Source organism: Solea senegalensis, linkage group LG14 (assembly GCF_019176455.1).
Source record: "Solea senegalensis isolate Sse05_10M linkage group LG14, IFAPA_SoseM_1, whole genome shotgun sequence".
In the NCBI taxonomy this organism is placed as follows: Eukaryota; Metazoa; Chordata; class Actinopteri; order Pleuronectiformes; family Soleidae; genus Solea; species Solea senegalensis.
The window spans coordinates 4,094,393-4,120,359 of NC_058034.1; the positions used below are offsets into that span (position 1 = coordinate 4,094,393).

Sequence of the window (25,967 nt, forward strand, 5' to 3'; positions counted from 1 at the left end):
GTATAGTATGTCGTCCAAAATCACTCAAAAAAGTCATAGCATATATGTCGTCCAAAATCACTTAAAAAAGTAATTGTATAGTATGTTGTCCAAAATGAGACAAAAAAGTCATAGTATAGTATGTCGTTCAAAATCACTTTAAAAAGTAATAGTATAGTATGTCGTCCAAAATCACTCAAAAAAGTCATAGCATATATGTCGTCCAAAATCACTTAAAAAAGTAATTGTATAGTATGTCGTCCAAAATGAGACAAAAAATGTATGGTATTTAGAGAAGAAGACCTAAAACTAGTGAATGAGAACATTACTTCAACAGGACCATGTTTACTGATGTTGCATAAATCAAGTGATATGTCTCCCCTGGTGGCTGTTTAATGAACTGTTTCCTCCTGATTGGATTCACCATATAAACTGGAAGGCTATGTCCACTTTTTAATTGATGATACCACATTTTTATAACCCAGAATATGACACGGCCACTAGTGATGTCACGGTTCGCGAGGAAGAACCAACGTTTTTTTTGGTTCCACCTGAGAACCAACTTTTTACTTTACAAATCAATTTTCTTTTTGGTAAAAACACATGGCCGGTTCAAAATTAGGTTGGGGGACCTGAACCGGCACGGGGCCCTTCCGGTGTAAAAGGTGTGAAAGTGACTGCTGATCTCGTTGGTGTGTCGGGGGATTAAAGTGTCAGTTTGGTGAGTGGGAGCAAGTTCATGAATTGATTTAAAAACATACATTAACTGGTTATTAAAGCATGGATTACCTTATCAATTTATCTAAAAAGGTATCATGTACTTTGTTTGTTACAAAGCCACTAATCAGTAGGCGGCTACTCGCTGTGCTGTATGCACATCACAAGCAATTACAACTGTGCTTTCCAGATGAGAGCACACTGTTACTTGTGTTTATTGGTTTCCAAATGGATTGGATTTGGTAATGAACATAAACAGGTGTGATCGCACTATGGTGGACTGAGCTCAGGCTCCAGTGAGAATGGCTAACACGGACGGACTGCTGAGCTGTTTATAAATGAGGTCATGTGTATTTACACAACGGAGCTTCTTCCAAATAATGATAATGTCCAGTGTGCACACACACACACACACACACACACACGCACGTGTGAGTGGATGTAGACAGTCAGTGAAAAGGAATGTCAATCCGGTTCTTTTGCTCGGTGGTGTTAAATCCTTCAAGAGGAGTGAAGAGGATTGTAGAAATATGTTCGCTGGTCCCGTCTTTCATGCCTGTCCAATCCCTGTCAGGAAACAACGACTTGTCACCACTCTGTCATTCACACTTCTATTGAGAACGGTTGAGTAAGCTTTGGAGATGCCGGCGGCCCCGTGGAATTGAACAATCCTAACTGACAGCTGCACTTGTTTTAACATCCAGTGAGAGATATTCTTACGCGGAGATGAAATGTGGTTAAATGATTTAGTAAGAGCAGACTAACGCTTGAGCCTGTGTTTTTGAAGATGAGATCATTTGTACAACAATTACAACTTGATATGTTCATACTGTTTATGGAGAATAAATGTAGTCAGCTAAAATGTCCTGAAAATGAGGTAAAATGACTTATTACGACATGGAAACATGGAATACTGATGCGTCAAGGTCTCAGCAGGAGGCATCTGAAAATAAGCAAATGAACCACACCACAAAAATGGATTGGAAACACTGAATGGATTTTTGACAGTGTTGTGTTGTCGTTTCTGGTAAATAAAACTTTAATCTGAAACATTGTAGTAAACATGACCATAAGCATAATTTCAAGCACAGGGAGTTTTAAAGATGTACTTTAATGCAGTATTTTTTTTAAAAAATTGAATCACTTTTTTTCTAAATGAATTTGAGGAAGAAAAAAAAGTCAGATATTGACCAATAAAGGACATTTTGAAGAGGTGCATTTATTTTGAAAATACATTTCTACAAAAAAACAACAACCCTGTGTCGCCCTTTTCATTTTCAGACTGGAGGGTTTAATGTGCTGTTTAATTCCCAAGGATTTTACAAGCATCATTACGTGTATAGCATCAATTAACATGCTGCAAATAAACCAGAGGACATTGCACTTCATATAGGCATGTCTCCTGTCTGCGTCTTGAGGAGTTTTTCCTGAATGGAATGCCATATGACGCCACTTCCACTCGTTGGCAGTGTGGACCTGCAATCAGAGACTGTTAAAAAGTTACAGAACTGAACCAGAAGTCAAACCAGGGAGAAAAGTCCCATCTGGTGCTGTCCTGTGTTCACGGGTGAGATGGACTCCGAGCGCGAGACGGGGAAAGACAGATGGGGGCCAGTGAAGGACATGACATTTTAAAGAGGATGATTGGAAATGTCTTTATTTCACGCAGAATAAAAAGTTGAAATCCTTTGACTCCCCAAAACAACACGTCTGTACTTTGAATGGTTAACAGTAACGGTCATATAGGAATGCACATAAGCTGTACACAAACACTTTGCATCCACATGTGAGCACAAAGGCAGAGACATGCATTTAAGGAGGAGGAGGAGACACAAATGCACACACACACACACACACACCTGCTCTGTGCCAGAAATTCCTCAATATTGGTGCAAAAAAAAAGAGTCAACTTATGAGACCTTAGCAGGGGGAAAAAAAGGAGAACACCTTATTTTGAGCAACACACTCACACATACACACACCCTCTCCCCCCTCTGTCTGTGTATGTGTGTCTTTCTCCCTCTCTCCCCCCACCGTACCCTCACCTTTTTAGGGAAGATAATATGGGGGACCCAGATGTTACATTTCACTGGCCAATGGTGAGCTGAGAGGGGCTGGATTGGTGTGGAGTCCTGATGCCCCTTCTTTTAAAAACGCCTGATCTCCCGTCTCCAACGCAGCAACTTTGACTCACACGAGAAAAGAGCCGTGGTGAGAGGCTCTGCTCGACCCGCAGCATCACTCACACCTGAGAGGCTCCATTGGTTAAAAGCTCAACTCTTACCTGAAAGCAGAAGAATCGCCATCTCAGTTTTTGTTTGTGTGTTAGTGTTGTAGAGAAGTCACCTGGAAGTGAAGGGGGCAGCACCATGATGGGATTGAACAAGGCGGCTCTCCTGCTCTCCGTCCTGGCTTCAGTGGCCCAGTGCCAAGGTAAGTAAAACGCTGATTATTCCTTTTTGCTGCTTTTCTATTGACATGGATCATTTAATATCACTCTGTGGTGAGGACAGAGAGTCAGTGTTCACATGTGACATGACTGCAGAGTTGACGGCATCTCCCCGAGGAGGTCAGGTTTATCAGGGCTGGTGGAGGGAAAGGTCTGGTGGTGAGCTCATGGGTGACCGACCACCCTCAGTGGTTCATAATCACTGACGCTAAGTCACCAGCACGCTTCACCACCGGGTTAATCAACAGCACATGGTGATAGAAGAGAAGGTTAACAGGATTGTGTACAGTTACACCTCTGCTTTCTCTCACCCCGCGGTGTGGTTTAATTAAAGAAAAAGCAGGGAGGCTCACACTTTGTTTCCATAACGACGGGCTCAGCACACTGGCTGCTATTTTCAGACAAGATTGTAAGAAGGCCAGCTCTTTGCAGCTAAGGTGTTTAATCTGAGACAATTCTTTTGGTTATTATCACATCCAGTGAGGTTAAGTTAACAGAATTCATGAAACTTCATAGAGCTATAGGTCAAGAAAGAACCTGTAAAATCATGTGTGTCTTGGAACTTTGTGGCACGGTCAGGTGTGGCTGATGGAAGAAAACATCCCATTTAGCAGTGAATCTGGTGGTTTTTTTTTATATATATAATTGTTTAACATTTTCATGTATTTTTAGGGAAATAATGCTGAAATCATAATGAAAAAAAATAGTATATGAAATAAATTAACAGTTTTGATTTAGGTCCTCAGATCCATGCAACGATCCAGATTCTAATGCTGGTATTTGCTCTCACTTCTCAGTGTAATTCGCCGGACATGCTTGTCCATATCTGTTCCAGAGAGAAACTTCTGCCCCCAAAATCTTCACTCTTATCATTCTCTGAAAACTTGCCACACTTCCTGAATAACTCCAGTAGCTGTCACTCTGTGCGCCTTACAGCTGCTGCCTATTAACTTTTTTAAAGGAAAAGGAGCTGGCAGTCCATAAAAGCGTACGAGTGTGAATACACCTGAATGGTCTCCATATCTTGTTGGACTCTGGGTCGTAAAATGTCTCGCAGTGGTTTTGTGCCACTTGCAGATTACCGGATTATACGATTAGACGACAATTCTGCGCGGGGAAAGCAGGTAAATGCATGAATGGTGATTCCGATTGACTCCAAATGAAAGAGAACATTGTGCGACAGCCAAATTTGGAATTAAGTGTAAGTTTTATGTATTGTGCCTCACTCCACATCTTGCAGTAAGGTGGTGGTGCATTTTTGTCCTCATTTCACCCAGCACTCCCTATAGATACAAAATCACCATGGCAACAAGAAGCAATAATCACAAATCAAGGAAGCCCATTTATTTTTTTTTTGTGCTTGGTTTGGTGACAGAATGGAACAAAAAGTGAGATAGAGAGCAAAACATAAAATGACTCATTCCTTTTCCCTTTTTTGAGGAATTGTTTCAATCACTCCAACTTTAATATAATGAATGCATTTCTCCGTGTGTCCATTTGTCTTCATCTGTTTGCCTTTTGTCTTTCATCTTGATCTCCCTCAGGTATTTCCCCACAAATACTTTCCCCACCTTTTTCTCCTCTGTCTTTCATCGCTCCATCAAACTCTCTCCTTGGCATTTCTCCACCCATGTCTCTCTGCCCCTCTCCATCAATCGCTCTCTCCTCACCTTGTTTTCTGTCACTCTCTCCAGACACCATGTTACAGATTTATATGCAGCTTTCCTGTTGCTGAATTCCCACTGTAACTCGAGGGAAACACAGCAGCTTTACCACCTAGTGAGTGCGTTGCTTTCATCCATTACCAGAGATTAGCAATCGACTTTGTCTGTTGTGCAATATTGTTTCTATCTGAGCGGCTGGAGAAAGACACACAGGGTAGTTTTCCAGATGCTGATCACTGTCTGCGAGAAAACACAGCGCCGTCTGGCCAGCTGACTTTAATGACTGACACAGGAATTACAGAGGATTAATGGAAAAAGCGTAAATTCCCATTAGTGACGACCTCCGAGCATTTCTTTAATCTGTCTATGTATTTATTTGTACAAGAAAAATGTGCCGAGATAGGATTATTTATTGCAGGACTAATCAGCTGCTTTCAACTGAGCTATTTCCAGCTCCTGGCTCTGCACGTGAACACAGGTGCAGAGAATCAAACGCGGACTTCCCGATATTTTTCATGCAAAAAAAATCCAACCCTGGTATTTGTGATTTTCTTAAAGTATCCAGGGGAAAAATATTCATAACACAAAACCTTTGTTGTAAATCCCTTAATCACAAGGTTGATTTGTATCATTAGTTAATGTCAGGGAAAAAATAAAGACTCGGATTTTAATGAGCCACAGATGTTTAAGGGATCAGACTTGGACAATAAGGAGCGTCGGGGTAAAGAGAGAGATGGATATGGAGAAAAAGAGCAGGCTCCTCAGTAACCACAAACACCTCAGCGGAGAAGCCAGCCAAACGCATAAACAGCTTCCATATGACATGGCAAAAAGATCATCACATACCCAGGCCCCCACTCACAAGATGCATCCACATAATCTGCTTGAGCTAAATTTAAACAAGTCTAGACGTCTGTGACAGACGCCTCAGCACACACCGCTGATCCCACTCTCATATTGTGCAGCCTTGTTTCTCTTAGTGAGCTTAACTTTGTCCAGTAGGTTACGTTACACAGTCGGTGTTTACACGTCCTCACCCTCTTGTAAGGATCTCCAATATTATAAGCAGGACCCAGACTTTAATTTAAGCCTCGTCTCTGGGCCAACATACATCTGGCACAGCCATATTTCTCAAAGCTGACTGGAGCCATTTTGGGTGCAACTTCATAAAATTCAGCATTTTCCTCCTTCTTCTCTCTCTCTCTCTCTCTTTTGCAGCTCTGGATCCTGGCAAAGGCTAAGAAATCCTGCTCAGACAGTGAACACATGAGAAGTTGTCCTTTGCAAAGACACTGTTGAGTATTAATAGAAGTTTTGCCTTTGGGTATCCTGGTCGTTAAAGCACATGGGCCAGATTTCAGAAAGAACCGCTGTGACGTAAATCGTTAAATCAAAAGCTGGGAGTCTAAAATAAGACTTACAGTTGTCACAACAAGTAAAAATGACAATGACTGCTTTGTAGGATGAATACAAACTAATCCAGTAGCTATGTTTCAGGCACGTTGTTTGCACTGTGGAATTCAAGCGCTTACCATGCAGCTATATGTGGAACTACTGTACATGCAAGTCGCCCCCAATATACTGTACCTGTGCCACGATCATGTACCTTGCTGTTGTCCCCACAGGGCTGACTGAGGTTTATAATAACAGAGGTCATGTCAGGGGTTAAACTGAAGGAGAACAGTGTCAACGCATGTTTATATTTAAGTGACAAATCCCTTCGGCAGCTGTAGCAATTATTGTGGAAGTGAAGACGGAAATCGCTGTTGCAGACGAACAAATTCCACATGAAGAGGAGGTCGGGGTGGACAGCTGAGTCAACAAGAAAATACACGTGACATTATCTTTGTGATGGCGGCGGCGGCGGAGGTTTTCTTTATTTTACTCCAAGAACTCTAACTTTCACATTATGACATCATTTAGTTGAAGAGATCTGTTTTATGATGGCCACAAATCAAAGTTAGCTTTAGGTACACAATCCGTTTGGTTTTATGTTCATCTATGGTCATGGTTTGGGATAAAATAAGGTCAATTAACAGAAGTTCCAAAGTAGAAAAGAAATCATTGACACCTGTGTTCGCCTTCACTTGTGAGCATAAATAATTCACGTTGTACCACGGAGACACTGAAGCACCGAGGAGGAAATCATACGTTCTAACCTTGATCCTTGGTATGACTGGATGAGGTAACATCTCAGCTGTGCCCCATTAAAAGCCACTGACTTTCTTTTCTTTCATAAAGCATTAACCTGCCACTCATATAAACAATACACTCTGCGCGTTGTACCGCAGGAGGTGAACCGGTTCATAAATGCCACAAAGAAGGTCACTAGCCCATAATGAAACTAATCGGAGTCTCCTCTTTTCAACTCTTTCTTTCTTTAAACCATTACTGGCCACATAAAACTCTAAGAACTGTCTGCTACTTTCATTATCAAACATGTGGAAGTGGTTATCAGGAGCCAAATTGTTTCTTCTGTGAATTCCCTTTGTTTTGGTGTGAGCTGGGAGATGAGAAGAGCTGTTACGTAACAAGGGGAGAGAAATCACCGTATGTTTTCTGCGAAACCACTTGGCTGCCTTTCAGGAGAAACTGTGCAATGAATTAGTCACAACTCTTTAATTCCGTCTTAATTAACGAACAAAGGGCTCGTTTGTCTCCAGTTAATTAAGACGGTGGTGTGTGTTTTCTCGAAGAAAAGCTCAAGTCACCAAATGAGTGTCAAATTAAGGGAAACGTCCTTTTTTTGTCTGATTGCATTCAAGGTGTAATCACCACAGACAGAAATCAGGAGACAAAAGAGGCAAAGTGGAAAAACCAGTTGTTTGATTTACTGATATAATGTGCAAGTGGAGCAACATCTGCCCAGCAGATCAGTATGAAAGCGCTTGCTTCTCTTCATCCAGCCATTCTGTGGTATCAGAGGGACAAAGTTAATGTGGAAACCATCCAATCGCTTTAAAGCCAGGTGCAGGAAAATAACAACAACCATGAAGGTCAGCTGACTCGTTGCATTATGTAATGCAATTTTTTTGGACAGTGGGCCTTTGTTCCATCGAGCTACTTTGCTTCTTTTCTAAACCTATCAAAAACATTCATGCTCGAAAAGAAATGTGCTGGCATAACAATAAAGCCTTAAAGTGAGCCATAAAACCAGCAAAGACTGGGATTGATACTCACCCCTGTGCTGGGAGTCTCTGCTCATGAACTCAGCAGTTATTACGCACACACACACACACACACACGCCACATAAGCTACCTTTGTTTCTGTCACGGACCGAGGCATTTATTTTTCGCAGCCCCGGCTGCAAACCGCAGAGATGAAATGTCAAGCAAACAACTGACGTTCCTGAGAGCAGAGAAAATTAGCGCCGCTGGAAAATGAATCGTCACACTTCAAAGCACACGGGAGAGCGTGTCACATGTGGATGTTTCACAAATCACTGCCAATCAGTGAGAGTATGGATATCACAGTGTATGTGAGAAATGTGCGTGTGTGCATCATGTACAAAAAAGGTGTGTGTGTGTGTTTGTTTGAGGGGTTACATATCACATGATATGTTTACACACATGACGTATGCACTGATTTGTCTCAGCTGAACTGTTGGTTTGGAGAGAAGGGAGGACGGGAAAGGAAGAGGAGAGGAGGACAAGCAGAGATCAAATTAAAAGAGGACAAGAGATATGCAAAGTAGCACGGGGGAGGCAATGGATGAAGATGTTCTTAGGTTTTAATGAAGAAGGGGGGAGAGATGGATAAAGATCAGGAGGAAGAAGAAAGAAGCAACAAAAGACATCTTCTGTTCTGAAGCTGTGTAGTGTGATCTCGTGTGATCATTCATTGGTAGGATTTCTGTTGAATGGATGAATTTAAATGTCACGACTTCTTCCCGGTTCGCAGGATCTGTGAGGAGCAGGATCCAGACGAACGAGAACAGGAGAGTGCCCCCCAGTCCTTTCATTGATACACAAACAACAGGTAACGACACTATATTAACTGCATACCGGGCAGCAGGAGCCTGCATGAGAGCCTGGTGAAATGAATGCGTAAAAAGAACATGAAGTTAGTTTTATGGGGATATATTTAACCACCTATAAGATCTCAAATTGACCTTGGAAGATTTTTTTTTTGTAAAGAAAAAGAAAAAGAAGATAGAAAATCTGAATGTGCGTGGTTTTGATGACTTAACCCTCCATCATTTTCCTTTCCATTTACCAAAAGACTGAAGTTATATATTACCCTGTGAATGAAACATACTCCCATACCGTATGTTATTTTATTTTTAATTACTCATATTATTTTTTTTCATGGAAATACTCAGGTTTCAGAACACGAAGCAGACTAAAGTGAAAAAAATATAAATAAAACTAGACGATACGCTTCATTAATCAAGAGAGGAGTTTGAAAGAAGCCGGTCAATGCAAAGCTCCCTGGGGTATATGAAGTCATGTTCAAATGGCAGTAGCAGACCAACTTTCAGAGTTTGTAACCCATCTCCTTCGTGTTCCTGCCGTTGAATTTTTCTTTGTTCTGACCCGTGTCTACGCTTCATGTAAAACCAACTCCAGTCCCCACTACCCCTCACACCCCTTCACATTTATCCCTGACCCTGTGCGGAATTGTTTTCGTGACTTCATGACTCTTCCGCAATATGACTTTGGCTTATTTCCATGTCTACCCTCCATGTGCACCCAGGCGTGACAGAGTGGACGTCTTGGTTTAACATTGACCATCCTGGGGGGAATGGAGACTATGAGCGGCTGGAAGCCATCCGTTTCTATTACAGGGAGAGAGTCTGTGCACGGCCCACAGCCATGGAGGCTCGCACTACAGACTGGGTGGCAGCATCAGACACCGGGGAAGTGGTCCACTCCAGTCTGGAGAAGGGCTTCTGGTGTGTCAACAAAGAGCAGCCGCACGGCCGAGCCTGCTCCAACTACCACGTTCGCTTTCAGTGTCCCCCGGGTAGGTTGATGCCTGCAGCTCTGGGTCACACCTCTCAAACTGCTGCATGAATATTTTTGAAGCTTATAAATCGACGTCCTGTTGTCACTGTCTGCCATGGAAAAAGGTCCAGGGTGTCAGAATTGAATCCCATTACTACTAGTCCAAAAAAAAACATAGTTTTAAAAGGATTTGTGAGAATACTTTAGGTCAAATACTTTATAATGCATATGGGCCTTCAGATTTGGCTCCCATGGTTTATCTGAGTATTTTAATTTAATTAAAAATTAAAGCATGTCAAGGAACTATGGCCTATGGCCTTTTACAAATCCCTCCACTTTCCCATATCTCTGCCATTTACTCATTCTGCTTTGTTTGCTTATGCTTCTTAAAATGTGATAAAGCAAGACTCTTGCCTCAGCTACATATAATAGGATTAAGCTCAGCATTCAAAAACCAAAGGAGTTCTATCAGAAAGCAATTATACACTTTTACAATGGGTAGTATGTTCAATTTCTGTCAATGAACCTTTCAAAATGTTACACGCACTAGATGTTTAAATAACTCCTAATGTCTAAGTCAACAGCATCACGTAATGTCAGCGCTGCTCAGGAAGTCTCACCCTGCTCTTCACTTTGTATGTTCAGTGCAGAGCTATTGGACCGACTGGAGTGAGTGGGGTCCCTGTACTACCACAGCATGTGATGATGTCGGCATCCAGGTCCGCCAGAGGAAATGCGTCAGTACCCAGCCCACGCCTCTCCTGTTGGTGCCAGCATGCCAGGGGCACCATTCAGAGAGGAGGGAGTGCTCCACGCCTCCATGCACCGGTGAGAGTCATAACACAGGACCTTATTTTCTGACAGCTGTATGATGTGGTCGGAGCAAAGGTGACACAGGACAAATGGTCATAGCTGCAAGAATATCTTCAGGTATAGCTGATATGAGACCAACAAATCTTTGAACATCCGTTTGTGTCCAAAGTATTAAGTTCCAGCTGCTCTGTAATGGGTGAGTACCCCTCATTGCATACTCAGCCAAAACAGTCAATGTGCTCATTAAAACGTTACTAAAATACTGCAAAGGCAACAGGAAAAAAAATAGTTGGCCTATGAGCTAATAACCTATAACCTTGGTTTACACTAAACTGAATATAAGAGCACAAGACTGAATGAATCAGTTTATCAAAGGAAGTGTATCCGCCTCTGCTACACCAGGTGATATGCCCTCTTTCAGGCCCCCAAGTTTAAAATACTAAATTCTTTAAAGCTGACAGAGCATAAAACCTGTCTCCTTGTCAGTCAAACAAATATATGTTTGAAATGCAGAATTTGAAGAAATCTGAATCTTAGAAATTAGACTCTAAACTGTAGAATCCTCAGAGAAAAACTTTCTTCAGTAAAAAGTTTTTGAAAACTGTCTCAATTTTTCCTATCTGTAATCAATCTTTCAGTTGCACTTTTTAATCATCTATCAAGTTGAATGTTTTATGCCCAAAATACCATAATTGCACAATTTAATGACTTGTTTATTGTCTTGGGAGTTGGCGGGTGCTAAAAGATTAAATGATCATTGAATTAATAATCAAATTGCATTTCAAATCACACACTTTTCCTCTGTGTGATCAGCCAAGTGGGGTCCCTGGGGCCGGTGGGGGACGTGCTCTGTCACTTGTGGTGGAGGTCGCAGGATTAGGAGGAGGACCTGTGTCAGGAGCTCAGTGACAGTGCAGTGTAATGGACGGCCTGTTGAAATACAGAAATGTGGGAAGAGTCCATGCCCAGGTGATAAATACAGTATATGATGATTCATTATTTGAATGAATACTGTTTCTTTACTCTTGTGGCTTATTCAGTCTGTGCCCTGATTTCTGTGTCTTTCTACCAACAGCCAAATGTCAACACGTTTGCACTGAGGGGCGTCCCAGTGAGGACTGCAGCCACTGCGTGTGTGACAGCCATGTGTTGCATGGAGAAGTCCACAGTGTGGCCGGCGTCCCTGTGGAGGGGGCGGGGGTGACACTAGCCAGCCAGCCCAAAGTCATCCGTGCGCGTACAGATGCCAAAGGTCAGTTTAGAATTGCAGGAGTCTGCTCCTCCAGCTCCACCTTGGTCCACATCAGGAGAGACAAGTTTGTCCCCATCACAGTCTCCACCTCCAGTAACGCCACAGGAATGTCCTGGGTACAGGCCGTCCTCAAATCAGCCGGTGAGTCAATAAAAGAGCACTTACTGTTGTGACTCACAACACCCTGTTCTCTGTAGGTCTTAACATATTCAGGTTTTTTTAGACTGAGTTCTTTGAGGTCTCAGACTGAGATACTGAGAGTTTGCTTCTGCTTCCGAATTCCCACAGAAAAGCCGTACATTGTGAAGCATCCAGAGGACAAAGTGCGTTTTGAGGGAGGACGGGTGCTGTTTTGCTGCAAGGCAACAGGGTCACCAACACCTGACAAATACTACTGGTGAGATGAATAAGTACTAATAGTATTAAGCATAAAACCCCAGCAATAGCTTAAATCTGAGATATTATTTTCCCATATGTTGGAATTCATATGTGGAGTAATATAAAATAAATCTCCCTGTAGATGCTCAAGATGGACGATTTTTGTTATTAGTATTATTATTAGGCAGTTACTTCAAAGTCTAACTTGGTCCAGAAAAACAGCTGTCTCCTTAGCTGCTTAATATTACGCTCTATAGCTAGTAAGTTCCTCCCATCTGCTGTTTAGTTTTTTTCTAATCATTTTTGTTGTAAAGACATGGAAATTAATGAAGCAGTGAAACTTTTGGGTGTAAATCCAAAACACAACTGTAAAAACTGAAATAATAATAAAAAACACAACTATTTTGTAGTTATTTGAGCTATATGGATGACAATAACCACACAAAATAAACATTGGTTTGCTCTAATTATACATTTTAATATTTTAAAACAAAAATATAGCAGATTTTCTTATTCTCCTCTTTTGTGACTGTCACTATTTTAGGTACCACAATGGGACTCTGCTGGACAGGAAGGTGCACAAGTATGAAGAGGACCTCGTACTGCGAGACCTGAAGCCAGAGCATTCGGGAGAGTATTACTGCAAAGCCAGCAGCCCAGCAGGCAGCATCAAGTCCACTCCAGCTACCCTCACTGTGATTGGTATGTATAAATCTAAGAGTTCTAACTGAGAAAATGTCTGAACACAAGTGTGGTTATTCAATACGAGGACAGAATTTACCACAGAAATCCGCTGGTTTGGCTGCAGCCGAGACAACATTAAGTCACGCTAACAACTCATTTAAAATGATACAAAGACTCGCTTCTACTAAATGTCACAGTGATGTAATGTAAATGCTAATTCATCTTCGTCAGCCATGAGAAAGATTGTTAACGTTGACGATAGCAAGCGGCACAATGGGATTATGGTGTTGGATGGCTGTTATCCCAGCGCAATTGACAGTGACGTACGTATAGTTAGTCATAATTCAACACAAACTCAGGCAAAAACCAGTGACAAAAAAACCACAGTTCATTTACTGTATGAAGAACAGCTACCACAGAGCTTGAATGCAGTCTTTGAGCAGAATGTCAGCACTGAGCTCAAACTAAGTCATCTGTGAACCATATCCATGCATCCATGCACAAAACCACAGTGTCCTACAACTGAGGGAGACAGGGAAGTCAAAACATTACATGCAGAGATAATTGGAAAATGAAAACATCAAGGCTCGCAGAATCTGGCTGTTTGGGGAGAAAACTTTATTGTTCTGTTTAGATGTTTTATAGTGTGATATGTCTCTGGACACAGTCAAAACTGCACGTCCAATTTCTTTAGAAAACCCTGCACTTTCTCCATGAGTCGGACAAATATGTGTTTCCACATATGTGTGTTTGAGTTGCACATTGCGAATATCCTCCAAGTGTTAGTTAGCTAAAACACCGGTTAATATACAGGGTTTTTAGGCCATGGAAAATCCCTGCATTCAAAAAGTAATTATGGCAGACGGCACTGGATGTGTCCAGGAAAACACTGGATGTGTCCCAGAGCAGGATTGTAAACATCCCTTTACAACTCTTTTCCCCTGATACACTAGAGTAAAAACATTTTTGTACAGCCATCAGCTTCATCTGTAGCAATATTTCATATGCATCACTCTATGTCTGTCTGGGACATGGGAACCTGGAACAGATATTTGACTATAAGGTTAGCCATAATATCATACACATTCATTATTTAGTAATTTTTCCCCAACTCCCATTTGGATAGTTAGAAAATAAATCTTCAACTTCATGTCTAATCACCATTTTACGCATATTAGACATCCACTCATAGAGATTTTCAGGTAATGCAGATGTGTGTGTGTGTGAATGACTAATTACTTTTCTACATGTGTCATATCGACACATGCTTAATGTAATTTGTCACATAATTTGCAGCGAGGGGAACACCAGCATGCAATTCCACCCCTGAGATGCACCTCATCAGACTGCCGCTGGACTGTGTTCAACCTGGGACTAACTCCAAGTACTACAATGCTGGCCGCTGCCCTCACAACAAATGTGCTGGCTCTCTAGACTTTGATACACGCTGCAGAGATGGTGCCGGATTCTGCTGCGGGGTCCAGAATATGGAAAGTCGAATTATTGACTGTGGGCGATACAACCTCCCCATTAAGGCTGTCATGCAGTGCGGCTGTCAGAAGTGCGTGCAGCCGCCTGTGCTAGTTCGAGGCAGAGTGATCTCAGCGGACAATGGCGACCCTCTACGTTTTGGGCACATCTACATTGGTAAAGAGAGGGTGGGCACCACTGGCTACCAGGGAGGGTTCACATTGCAAATTACTCCTGATACACAAAGACTGGTGGTAAATTTTGTTGATCCCACTGAGGAGTTTATTGACACACCTAAAGTATTCATTTTGGACAAGAAAGGAGGATCAATCTACCATGATGTGAAGGTGATGAGAAAACAGAAACCAATTGACATCAATGCAGGAGAAACCAACTCCATTGACCTTGGAGAAATTAAAGGGGAAGACCCCATTGGGCAGCTGGTCATTCCTCCCAATTCCTTTCACAAAGACAATGGAGAAATCTATGAGGGCACCGTAAAAGCTAGTGTCACATTCATTGACCCGAGAAACATCACCACTGCTGCGGCGGCGCCTGGTGATCTGAACTTTGTGAATGATGAGGGTGACATGCTCCCTTTGAGGACCTACGGCATGTTCTCTGTTGACTTCAGAGATGAGACTAATAAGGAAATACTAGGAGCTGGAGGAGTTCAGGTCCTCCTTGACACACAGCATGTCAAAATGCAAGAGCATATTCCCAAAATGAAACTGTGGTCTTTAAATCCAGACACAGGAGTCTGGGAGGAGGAGAGTGACTTTTCATACACCACAAGAACTTCCGGTGGTCATGGGCGCAGCAAGCGAGAGGAGCGCACATTCCTCATAGGCAACATGGAGATTCGAGAACGTAGACTCTTTAACTTGGATGTACCTGAAAACAGACGCTGCTACGTCAAGGTCCGGGCCTACATGAGTGACAAGTTTCTTCCAACTGAACAGCTGGAGGGTGTTGTGATCACTTTGATAAACTTGGAGCCCAAACCTGGGTATTCTTCTAATCCCAGGGCATGGGGCCGCTTTGACAGTGTCCTGACTGGATCCAACGGAGCCTGTTTACCAGCTTTCTGTGATGCTCTGAGGCCTGATGCTTACACAGCTTATGTTACTGCAATGATGGGTGGAGAAGAATTGGAGGCAGCTCCTTCCTCCCCCAAAATGAATCCAAACATCATTGGAGTGTCTCAACCATATCTAGATAAAATAGACTATCAGCGCTCAGATCATGAGGATCCAGCTCTGAAGAAAACGGCCTTCAGAATCAACTTGCCTAAGCCTAACCAAAACAATCTAGATGAGACCAATGGGCCAATATATCCATATCGAAACCTAATAGATTGTGAGAATGCCCCTGTTGATGCAAATCATTTCAGATTCTTCAGAGTGGAAAAGGACAAGTATGAATACAATGTAGTTCCATTTGAGGAGAGTGATTTGACAACCTGGACAGGTGACTATCTTTCCTGGTGGCCAAATCCCCAGGAATTCAGAGCATGCTTCATCAAAGTTAAGATCCATGGACAGAAGGAAGTGATGGTCAGGTCAAGGAATCTGGGAGGGACACACAGGGAAACAGCAGGCAAACTTTACGGCATTAGAGACATTCGCAGCACCCGGGACATGCGAGAGGCCAACACCTCGGCAGCCTGTGTGGAGTTCAAATGCAGTGGCATGTTGTTTGATCAAGCAGCGGTGGACAGGTCCCTCATTTCAATCCTTCCACAGGGGAACTGTCGCAGGATCGGCACCAACAACCTCCTTCACGAGTATCTCATCAAACATCCACCAGTCACTCAAAACAACGAGTCACATGCTTTCAACATGTTAGCTCCCGTTGATCCCCTTGGACACAACTATGGCATCTATACAGTCACAGACCAGAATCCAAGACTAGCCAAGGAGATCGCCATTGGGCGCTGCTTTGATGGCACCTCAGATGGTTTCTCCAGGGAGATGAAGTCAGACTCTGGAGTGGCATTGACCTTTAGCTGCCCAGAGAGGAAAATCAACAGGGAAAGCCTCTTCCAGCGCTTGCAGACCAATCCGGGTCAGACACTGTCTCAAATGGCGAGGGACATGAGAGAGTCGCAGGGTCTGCAGATGCAGAGATCATCCACCCAGGTGGTGGCCTATCCTTCAGAACAGCAGAGCATAACCCAGAATCGTAGATTCAGCTCTACAACCCGGAGGAGAATGTCCATGCGTACACAACAGCGCCAGTAGAGGTGCCAAGAAGTAGGTTTGAATAAAATAGCTTTGATGCACTCTTACATTGACAGAATATAGGCTGAATGATTCATACTGTATTTCCTTTTCATTTGTAGGTATTCTTTGAGACTGATACGGTGGCATCAAGTAGTGCAAGTAAATCTTGTCCGTCTGTTGTTGAGAGTGAACTCCCTCTGGACTCTGAAAACCACAAAACCAAAGCAGACAGCAATTCAGTAAAGACATTCTATTTTATACTTGAAATGTTTGGTATATTAATCTCTTTATTCTCTCCTAAAATGATGTAACATGTAATTCATTGGCTTTGGTCTCATTTTATTGAATGTGGCATTCCACTTTTCCCATTGTGGGTGTTTTTCCTGATGTCTATTAATGCTTAATATTTAATACTATGACAGGCCCCAAATATTTCATAATTGGCCATTACTTTCCTTTTGATCCAGATTAAAAGCATTAAAAGCAACAGAGCCAGTTGTTTGTACCAGACACTGAGCCCATTTTTTTTGACCAACTGAGACACTGTTTCCCCTGAATGGGAAGGTACACTTGAAAGAGGCAGTGGCATAAGGCACGTCACCCTGGGAACTGAGGATGTTTTTAGACATGCTTTGTAATATCCATCAGCATGCTACATCGCTAACTTTGACTAAGCCAAAGTTACTTTCTTACCTATTTAGATTATGCAAAGATGGATTTCATGCACTATAAAGTTGAGTACATCACCAAACCAAAGTGACAAATTCCTCAACATGTAATTTTGCCGTTGTTACTGAGGCTCATTTGGGGTCGACTTTGGTTTTATGTGTCTGTGACGTAATGTGTGCAATAAATATGCAGTATCATTTTAGAAATTTCAGCATGTAACAAATTATCACAGTGCATGGAAAATGGTGCTTGTTTATGAAATGAAGTACATGCAGCAGGTGGTGAGGTCCAGATAGCTGTAAGAGATCTTGCAGAGGATTCATTTTGAGTGATTTTTCTAACATGCAATTTTACAGCTATGCAATCGGTCTTCCAATATATTAACCTTTTTAATGCTTTGCCACGTGACGCAGTTGTTTTTACCATTTGTACACCGGAATAACATTTTCAGCTTCAGAGGACAACATTGTTTTGTTCCACTGAGAGTTCGAACTCTCAGTGGAGTCGTCTCCTCATTACGAAAACCCCTGCACGACTGTTACACAAGAGATTGATAATTATGGAGCGATTCCTGGCCAAGTTCCCATAAATCGGGTCAGTGACAGTAAAAGTAACATTATCAGTAAACTGAGAGTATACATTACAAGCCACTGAAAAATAAGTTATTGGATAAACGAGGAAAAAGGTTTTTTTAAACTGAAGTCATTAAAAAAGAAGAAACTTTTCCAGTGATTAAAAGCTCCAAACTTGTTTATCTGCAAAATGGGCTCTGGCAGACCTGTGGGAGAAGCTCTTCAAGCTGAACTAATCCAAAAGCTAATGTGGGGAACCATGGTCCACGGAGAAACTAGGAGAGGCTGACAAGTAAATATAAGCCTCCTGTTAATTAGAAAATAAATTACATAATCTCTTGAGAATTCCTAAAACTGTTTGTCCCAGACTTTCACAAACAGCCAAACACATTAATTCTGGAGGAAACAAAGGATGAGATTAAGTAATAAACAATGTCGTGGGCTCAAGGGAATTATGGTCAGACATGTTTACCATTAAAATAAGGTCCAGTCCAAGGTACATTTAAATCTTCAAGGCGTTTTTCCTGCCTTATTCAATTGACTTCAATACATTTGTATTCCTCATGTGCAGAAAGTTTAGTCATTTGCTAAAATGTGCCAGCGTGATGTTGTGTAAATGTAAAACAGGCCCACACTCTGACAGAAGCATCGTTCTCTTTTATATACAACGGTATGACTTCAGACACAGAAAAATACTGAGTGACAGCCGAGGATACCTTCTATTATGAGTGACCTCTTTCATCACAGGCTGAACAGTTCAAATCAAGGCCAAGATTGAATCCAGGTGTGGGGAGAGATACATCGTGTAAAAAAAAAGGCAATGGTGTGCTAATGCTGCGGTGTCAGCTGAGAAGACCCAACAGCTGTAGAGCAACTGGAGGAAATGTTAGACCAAGGACATCAAGAGAACCATGAGCGAGATTATCTAGTGATGGATTTAATCATTTTTAGGAAAATGTTAGTCGTTTTTTGGCCTCACTGTCCATCACTTACAGATTCTCAGGTTTCCAAAGTGGTTGCACATGGAAGAATGCAGGTTCCTCTTTAGATGCTTTGACAGGAGCATTGGCTTTTTCATGAGGAGAAGTTTGAGGGACAAGGTAACAATAATAGGCTGTGTAAACCATTATGTAAGACGTTGCATGTGAAAGTTAGCAGGGCTCTCCAAACACTTACTTTGTCTTCTGGAGAACTTCAAAAGACATTAAAGAACCTCCGCGATTGTTGGGTTTAATGACTTAGGAAAGTTTTTAGAATGAATCAAAAACCGGGCAATTTAGCCTGAATCCAGGTCATCGCTAAGATCCATTTTAATAAAAAATAATGTTTATACCGTTCAAATAAAATTCACAATTAATTCTACAGGAAGTCGTCCAATATTCCATGAATGCAAATCAATAGAGCTTAGTGTTCCCCTTTTTAGACATGTAAAGCAAAGAAAAAATGAATGTTATTGAGTGTTAGAGCAGATTAATGACCAAACGCATGTGCAGGAAAGATTAAATCACAGGCAACTGTCAGTAAACTTTGCAAAGAAAACTGGAAAAAGGGAAATAGCAACTCCTTATAATAAACTGTGCAGACACGAGGCCAGTGTTAATGTCCTCATGACAGCAAATGAGGGTTTTCTTATACTGAATACAACATACAGCAGATGTAGCTTGGTTTGCTTGATAAAAAAACAAACAAAAAAAACATTATTTTTTCAAATATACTTTTCTTGGTGTTGCTTCTCTGTAGCAAAATGACTATTTCACTTGAGCAGAAAAAGCACAAGTCTCTTAAGCCACCTGAAACAGTGATTCAAAAATGAACACATTCATCTCATTTCTCCTCTGCACAGTCCATTTGGTCTCAGGGAGATTCTAATTTATTCAGGAGGTCATCCTTGAACCTCTCCACCACTTTCTGGAGTATACAAAGAGAGTTGTATATTTGCCACTGCAATGCTCCAGTAAAAGAACAACATAAACAAACATGTAATCCTCTATAAACACGTAACTATTGCATGGTGATGCTGATGTCATTGTTTTCCTCTGAATTAAGTTTTAATGTGTAAATTGTGTATTGTATGAAATCTACTCGTGGTACGATGAAGAATCTGTAAATAAATGATTTTGTGTAAAACGTTGCTACCTGTTCATCTCTGAGTTGTGTACTGTGTATTCAGAAAAACAAACAAATAATCCCAATCAGACACTGGAATTAAACAATAAACACACGTTTGCCAAAACGTTAGCAGAATCATTTCATTTGTGAAGTAAATAACACAAACTAATGGACATACAGCTGCTGAAAATCTGCAGTCTGTATTTTCAACAGCAGATGTGGTTCCCGCGAGAAACAAGGAAGGCACAAACATAATCAGCAGAACATATGAAAAACAAAAAAAAAACAATACACATTCAGTAATAGTCTGACATGAATTGTGGCTTCCTCCGTTTCTTAATTTAACTTTAACGCTTCTCTCTTTGCGGCATCTCAAAGTGCATTACCATTACCCTCCAGGTGGTGAGTTATAATGCACACAGGAGACATGTGCGGCACACACACACACACACACGTTTAGGCAGAGGAATTACTGTTGTAATAAAAGGTGCACCACAGGGAACCCAGCAGGGAGGACCACACTGTCATTGACACCTTCCTAACTGACCTCAGTGCGTCTGCCAGGAAACAGAGCTGACAGAAAATACAGTGAGTGACTTCTCTCACACTGAGAGGGAATAGAGGAATACTCATACATTAAGAAAGAAAAACACATTTCTCTTGAGCCACTGATGCATTTCAGGTCATGAACCTTCCTCCGGCGCCTCACTAACCATCCCTGATAAATCCCATTGCGTCAGTAACCGAAAAACCTGCCTGTGAACAGGAACGATGAGGGAGACGTCTTAGCACACCAAGAGCTACCGGTCATGAGTGCAGTGACCCTCGTGTGTATTCTGTTGCTGTATTCTGTATTAACAACCCCAGAACTGAAATTCAGAAGGTGTTTTCAGTTGCATGACATCAGTGGAACAAGTGGCTAAATTTGTCCAAATGCAACAACTCTGCAAGTGTGGTTATTTTCTATGAAACTGACCGCAAATGCCTGTTCAGAACAAAAAAACACACCATGGAAATTATTTTGTGCTTACATAAAATGAAGTAGGAAACGTGTATTGCTCGTTACAATTATACACTTGTTCCGTTTTGGACCTCCACATTACACCACACGACATAGTGATAATTAGCACCTGCAAGACTTTTTTTATTTATTTGAATTGCATTTACAAATCAACAACTTGGCACTGCACTCTGCGTATCGAGTTTTCACTTCTATTCCTTTGAATAATGAAAAGATTAATGCAAAACGTTCACTGTTCACATATGAAAATCAAAAAAAGAAATAAAGATATATATATATATTTAAAATATATTTATACTGCTATATTTCAGGTGCAATATGGTTTTCTTAATAAACTATTGTTAAATAGTTAAGAAAAGTCAAATGTTGTGTTGCATTGAGCTCACAGCTCTCGCACATACGTGTGTGTCTGTGATGACCAGGAAACCCAGCGAGAAAAAACTGTGAAACAATTTGATGATGTCATGTCGTCATCAGATAGTCCTCCTGATATCACCGTCCCTGAGTTCACGGCAATCAAAGTAGACAGAGTTCTGAGAAAATAAGAGATAAGGCTGAGGAATGTTTTCAGATGGCCTGTGTTTGTGGAACGAGTCTTCAAAAACAGCTGAGGTCTTACCGTCGGCTGAAGGAAGAAGCCGCCAGGGTTGAGGTCGTCTAGTTTTTCTTCTCTGCAGGAAAAGGCAGCAAGGAGAGACGACTGGCATGTTTCACGTACACGTTGCCGTCCTCCACTTTCACTTCATACACTTGTTGCTGGAACAATCAGAGACAGAGGAGCTAAAGGATGGAAAAGAAATACACCACTGGAAGCTACTCTGACAGCGCCTTAATGTGTCAAAGTATGAGCTTTTGTTAGGTTACATTTACAAAGGTATAAATCCTCCTGCGAAACAGACCGAAAGAACATTTGCTATATTTCATCACGCGGGGGAGAGACGGCAGATTCTTGAAAACATGATGAATGGAAAAGACGAGGAGATGTTTATAGAAAGAGAAGCTCTTGTTTGGATTTGTTCATTGATTCATCCAAACAGCAGATGAGGGAAAATTACAACAGTTTGACCAAACATATGGGAAGAACGTAACATTTACTCTGACTGATTTCAATCAGTACAACTTTGAATGTCTAATAAATAAAAGTGGGTGTTTTGACTAAGTCACAGTGTAATAGTTCACATCGTCTCCAGCTGCAGTCGGCAAGTGAAAACTGCTGGGTGCACTTTTTTTATTTTTTATTTTAAGTTAAAGGGATCATTTATAAAGTTATTCTAAGTGTGGTTGTTGATTTTCTCTATGGAGTTTGGTGCTGGAGAGGGAGCAGTTAAATGGCAAACATATTCTTATACTGATGTTCCATTCCCACTGGCCAAGAAAAGTGAAATCCCAGGTGTAAAAGGGTTTTTCACCTTTAGGATTGTGTTATATCCGCATTCACTTCCTGACATTACAGTGCACACAGACTTTCCAGCCAAAACCTGCATATGACATATCCTGTAAAATAGAATTTTGTTGTGATTTTTGTGGCACAGACCCGACACCAGAAGTTCCGTATCGCCAATGCAGGCGATGTAGACCTGCTGTGTCATTCATTACCTGTAAGTTGATGCACCATCGGAATAATCTTGTAGACATGATTCGAAGGTTGAAATCGTACATTGTGTTTTGTTTACGCCTGCAGACAATTTGTTACATGTGAACCTGCTGCTTTCACCGAGAGGGTTCCGGCATGATTTAAGCAGAATACTCTGATACCCAATACAAACCACACTTTAAAAAACATAATAATAAAATGTACCATGCCATTAATGTGGTTAAAAATGATAATATATGGGTTTAAATCAATGTTTTTCACTACCACATTAAAATATGCATGACACACACACACACATATATATATATATATATATATATATATATATATGTACATTTGTGTGTGTTTAATGCATATTTTACATGCATATTTATGTATATATCTATATATATATATAGATATATACAGATATATACATATACATATATGTATATATATATCTATATATATAGATGTATATATATACATGTATATATATATATATATATATATAGATATATAGATATAGATATATAGATATAGATATATATATATAACTGGTCAGTCTAAGCACACATTTCATCACTGACCTGTAATGAGGTCCCTGACCTTCCTGTCCTGAGGTCAAAGTCATAGTCGTGCCATGGACAGATGACCTGCAGGACTCCATCAGCCTCCTCAATGTCCCCCTCACACAGAGGACCGCCTGAGAGAGACAGGAAACCACAGTGTCTTTTCAAAATAAATCGTGTTGCTTTACATGAATATGGAGCAAGAACAGTTATCTACGATGCTGTACGCACATAAATCCCAGACAGTTTTAATTAGCGTGTGTTTGTGGGGATGCAGCGTTACCGGAGTGTGCACAGCGGGCATCCATAGCGAAAAATTCGCCCTTGACGTAGAAGAGGCAGACGTCAGAGTTGTAGCCGAGGGAGGAGTACATCAGCCGGCAGCGCTTGTTGGCGAGCTCCGAGGCCGCGCCTATGAGCCTCCACGAAATGCCGTCCGTGTCCCCCTCTTCATTTCTGGAGCCAGACGAAGCAGAAGTAGACGAAGCAGCCATGAATAACGGCGAAAACGACCGCTTTTCTAATTCACGCTACTACGAGGCTCCCTTTTCTGCCCACGCAAATACATTTGGCGTCTGGCTGTGTGCGAATGTTCCATATTAGCCTCCGCTCACACTGTTATCACTGTCGACGTCTAACCGTGCTAATGCAGGCTCTCTCTCACACACACACACACACACGCTGCTGCTCGGCCTGTAAACATGTTTAACCACCATGTGCAACTGTTTCAGTAATATATCAACAATAGTCAACGTATCTGCTATTTGTTATTAACAAACATTGTTTATTTAAGTGTATTAAATACACTTAAAAGTAAAGCAGGGCTCCAATACACACAGACAAATGTGTATGTAGGTTAAACAAATCAAAACAATATTATTTGAATAATATTAAAGAGATAAGGTCGGCCTGTAAACATGTTTAACCACCATGTGCAACTGTTTCTGCAATATATCAACAATAGTCAACGTATCTGCTATTTATTATTAACAAACATTGTTTGTTTCAGACACATGATTATGTAGGTTAAACAAATCAAAACAATATTATTTGAAGAATATTAAAGAGATAAGGTCAGTGGAAGTATGTTAAAAAGTGAACACATGTCATTGTAATGTGGTGGTTCAACTTAAAACTACAATTAAATGTGATGTAAACTCAGCATGAGAATATTGTTGGATCACAGAACATGAAGGTCAAGCTCTTTAACCTCCAGATGAGTTCAAATTAAAGGTACAGTGTGTAAACTTTAGCAATATTTCTAGGGGAAGTTGCATGTTGTTGTAGTTGCATGTATGTGCATCACATCACCCTCCCCTTACAAGTGTTTTAGGAGATCACACACATAGCCTAAATTTAGCATCAGAACTCACACAATGTTTAGTTTGTCCATTGTGGGCTGTCGTAAAAACAAAATAGTTGCCTCCATAGAGCTGATCTGGCTCCTGACATAAATACAAAAGTCTCACTTGTGAAAAACAACAATTCAGTTTTGTTGTCAAATTGAAATATATTTATTTTATAATGAAAATAATGTCACCAACTTCAGATTAAAATTGACAACTAATTAAGACGATGGATAGCTGTAAGTTTAGCTTTTGTAGTGAATGTCATTAATTATACGGATCATCACCAATGCTCAGTTGGGATCTTGGAGAAGTTGACAATGACACACTTTTTGTTTTTATTGTCCATTTGTATTATGATTTTAGACTCAGGCTATTTTTTTGTAAAGCAATTTAAGATGTCTTCTACCTCTACTACTATATATGATGCATGCAGACTTTATTTCTTTATTATTTATGTGTATATATATATATATGTGCAATAACTGATGCTCAGTCACTTTGTTTACACAAACACAGGACAATCACTTCTCTCTTTTAAAGTGCCTTCTTTTTTCTGTTTTTACACCGGTCTTGCTGCTATATTTTTATTATCTTGTGTTAATTTATACATAGTCATAGTTCCTGGAAAAATGTAAACAACATTTCTTATTCTTATTTTATTGTTAATATTTCTATTTTCTCTTTAAAATTGTTATTTATATATTTGTATTTTGCACCAAGGGAGTGGCACCCAAATTTCGTTGTCCACAAAATAATAAACATAATAAAAGACAATAAAGGCTATTCTATTCTGATTCTGATTCTGATATAGTTTTTGGGATTTTTGTTACACGCCTTCCAACACAACAGATGTCCTAACTTTGAAAAATAAACATTAAACCAACCAACCTATATGCAATGTATAAACAGACGTAACATCTTCACTGCACTGTATAAGGCAACATGTAATCCTCGCTTACACTTTATATTATTATTTAGTATTTAGTTGCCGAGGCTCTACGGGGGAAATGAACTCATGGCTATAGTCTGGAACATTTAAGTGTGAATGTTCATAATATTTTCCCAAATAAAGAAATACACAGTTGTAGATGTGAATGTAATCTTTGACCCTGGCGATTAATTAGCAGTACATATATTACTGCCATAAAAACAAATTCATTGTAAGGGTTTCGTGGTTATTTGCGGTTTGTGAGCCGAGACCCACAAGCCTATAATGTGTGGACTGCCTCCTGTCATAAACACGTGTTTTATTATGAATGGACCCAGACAGACCCTTCCTGTTCTTTTGATTGGGGTCAGTTTAGTGACATTAACTCACCGTTTTATGTTTTTCAGTTTTACAAATCTAGGCTATCACAGTGGCCTACTGAGCTCAATGAGAACAACGTCCATTTACAGGGCGCTTGGACTTGTCCCCAAATGATGTGGTGAATATGGAAGATTAGTTTTTCATGTACTGTGAAAACAGTTGAAAAATCGTTTCTCATTTATTAGTTATAAAGCCTGTTATTGTTCTCTCATGGC

General features: G+C 40.8%; 2 protein-coding genes across 2 annotated transcripts; one reads left to right on the forward strand and one right to left on the reverse strand.

Annotated features, from left to right (window-relative positions):
- The first annotated feature begins 2,847 nt into the window (after window positions 1–2,847).
- cilp2 (cartilage intermediate layer protein 2) lies at window positions 2,848–19,951 on the forward strand. The gene is made up of 11 exons (XM_044044319.1): window positions 2,848–2,907; window positions 3,026–3,129; window positions 8,711–8,788; window positions 9,506–9,775; window positions 10,402–10,584; window positions 11,383–11,538; window positions 11,645–11,962; window positions 12,110–12,218; window positions 12,744–12,901; window positions 14,180–16,608; window positions 16,698–19,951. The coding sequence occupies exons 2-10, from the start codon at window positions 3,066–3,068 to the stop codon at window positions 16,594–16,596; spliced, it is 3,753 nt and encodes a 1,250-aa protein (XP_043900254.1). The 5' UTR covers window positions 2,848–2,907; window positions 3,026–3,065; the 3' UTR covers window positions 16,597–16,608; window positions 16,698–19,951.
- A 103-nt stretch (window positions 19,952–20,054) lies between these two features.
- Window positions 20,055–23,911, reverse strand: si:ch211-212d10.2 (uncharacterized protein LOC557710 homolog). Its single transcript, XM_044044320.1, has 4 exons — window positions 23,378–23,911; window positions 23,113–23,228; window positions 21,569–21,705; window positions 20,055–21,482 (listed from the first exon to the last, which is right to left on the reverse strand). The coding sequence occupies exons 1-3, from the start codon at window positions 23,586–23,588 to the stop codon at window positions 21,607–21,609; spliced, it is 426 nt and encodes a 141-aa protein (XP_043900255.1). The 5' UTR covers window positions 23,589–23,911; the 3' UTR covers window positions 20,055–21,482; window positions 21,569–21,606.
- Between the last annotated feature and the right edge of the window lie 2,056 nt (window positions 23,912–25,967).

Coding starts and splice junctions, on each gene's coding strand:
- cilp2 (XM_044044319.1), top strand. CDS start 3,066: ATGATGGGATTGAACAAGGCGGCTCTCCTGCTCTCCGTCCTGGCTTCA. Junction 11,963..12,109: donor GGCCGTCCTCAAATCAGCCG/GTGAGTCAATAA, acceptor GAATTCCCACAG/AAAAGCCGTACATTGTGAAG. Junction 12,219..12,743: donor ACACCTGACAAATACTACTG/GTGAGATGAATA, acceptor TCACTATTTTAG/GTACCACAATGGGACTCTGC.
- si:ch211-212d10.2 (XM_044044320.1), bottom strand. CDS start 23,588: ATGGCTGCTTCGTCTACTTCTGCTTCGTCTGGCTCCAGAAATGAAGAG. Junction 23,229..23,377: donor TGCCCGCTGTGCACACTCCG/GTAACGCTGCAT, acceptor TGTCTCTCTCAG/GCGGTCCTCTGTGTGAGGGG. Junction 21,706..23,112: donor GGTCAGGGACCTCATTACAG/GTCAGTGATGAA, acceptor TGATTGTTCCAG/CAACAAGTGTATGAAGTGAA.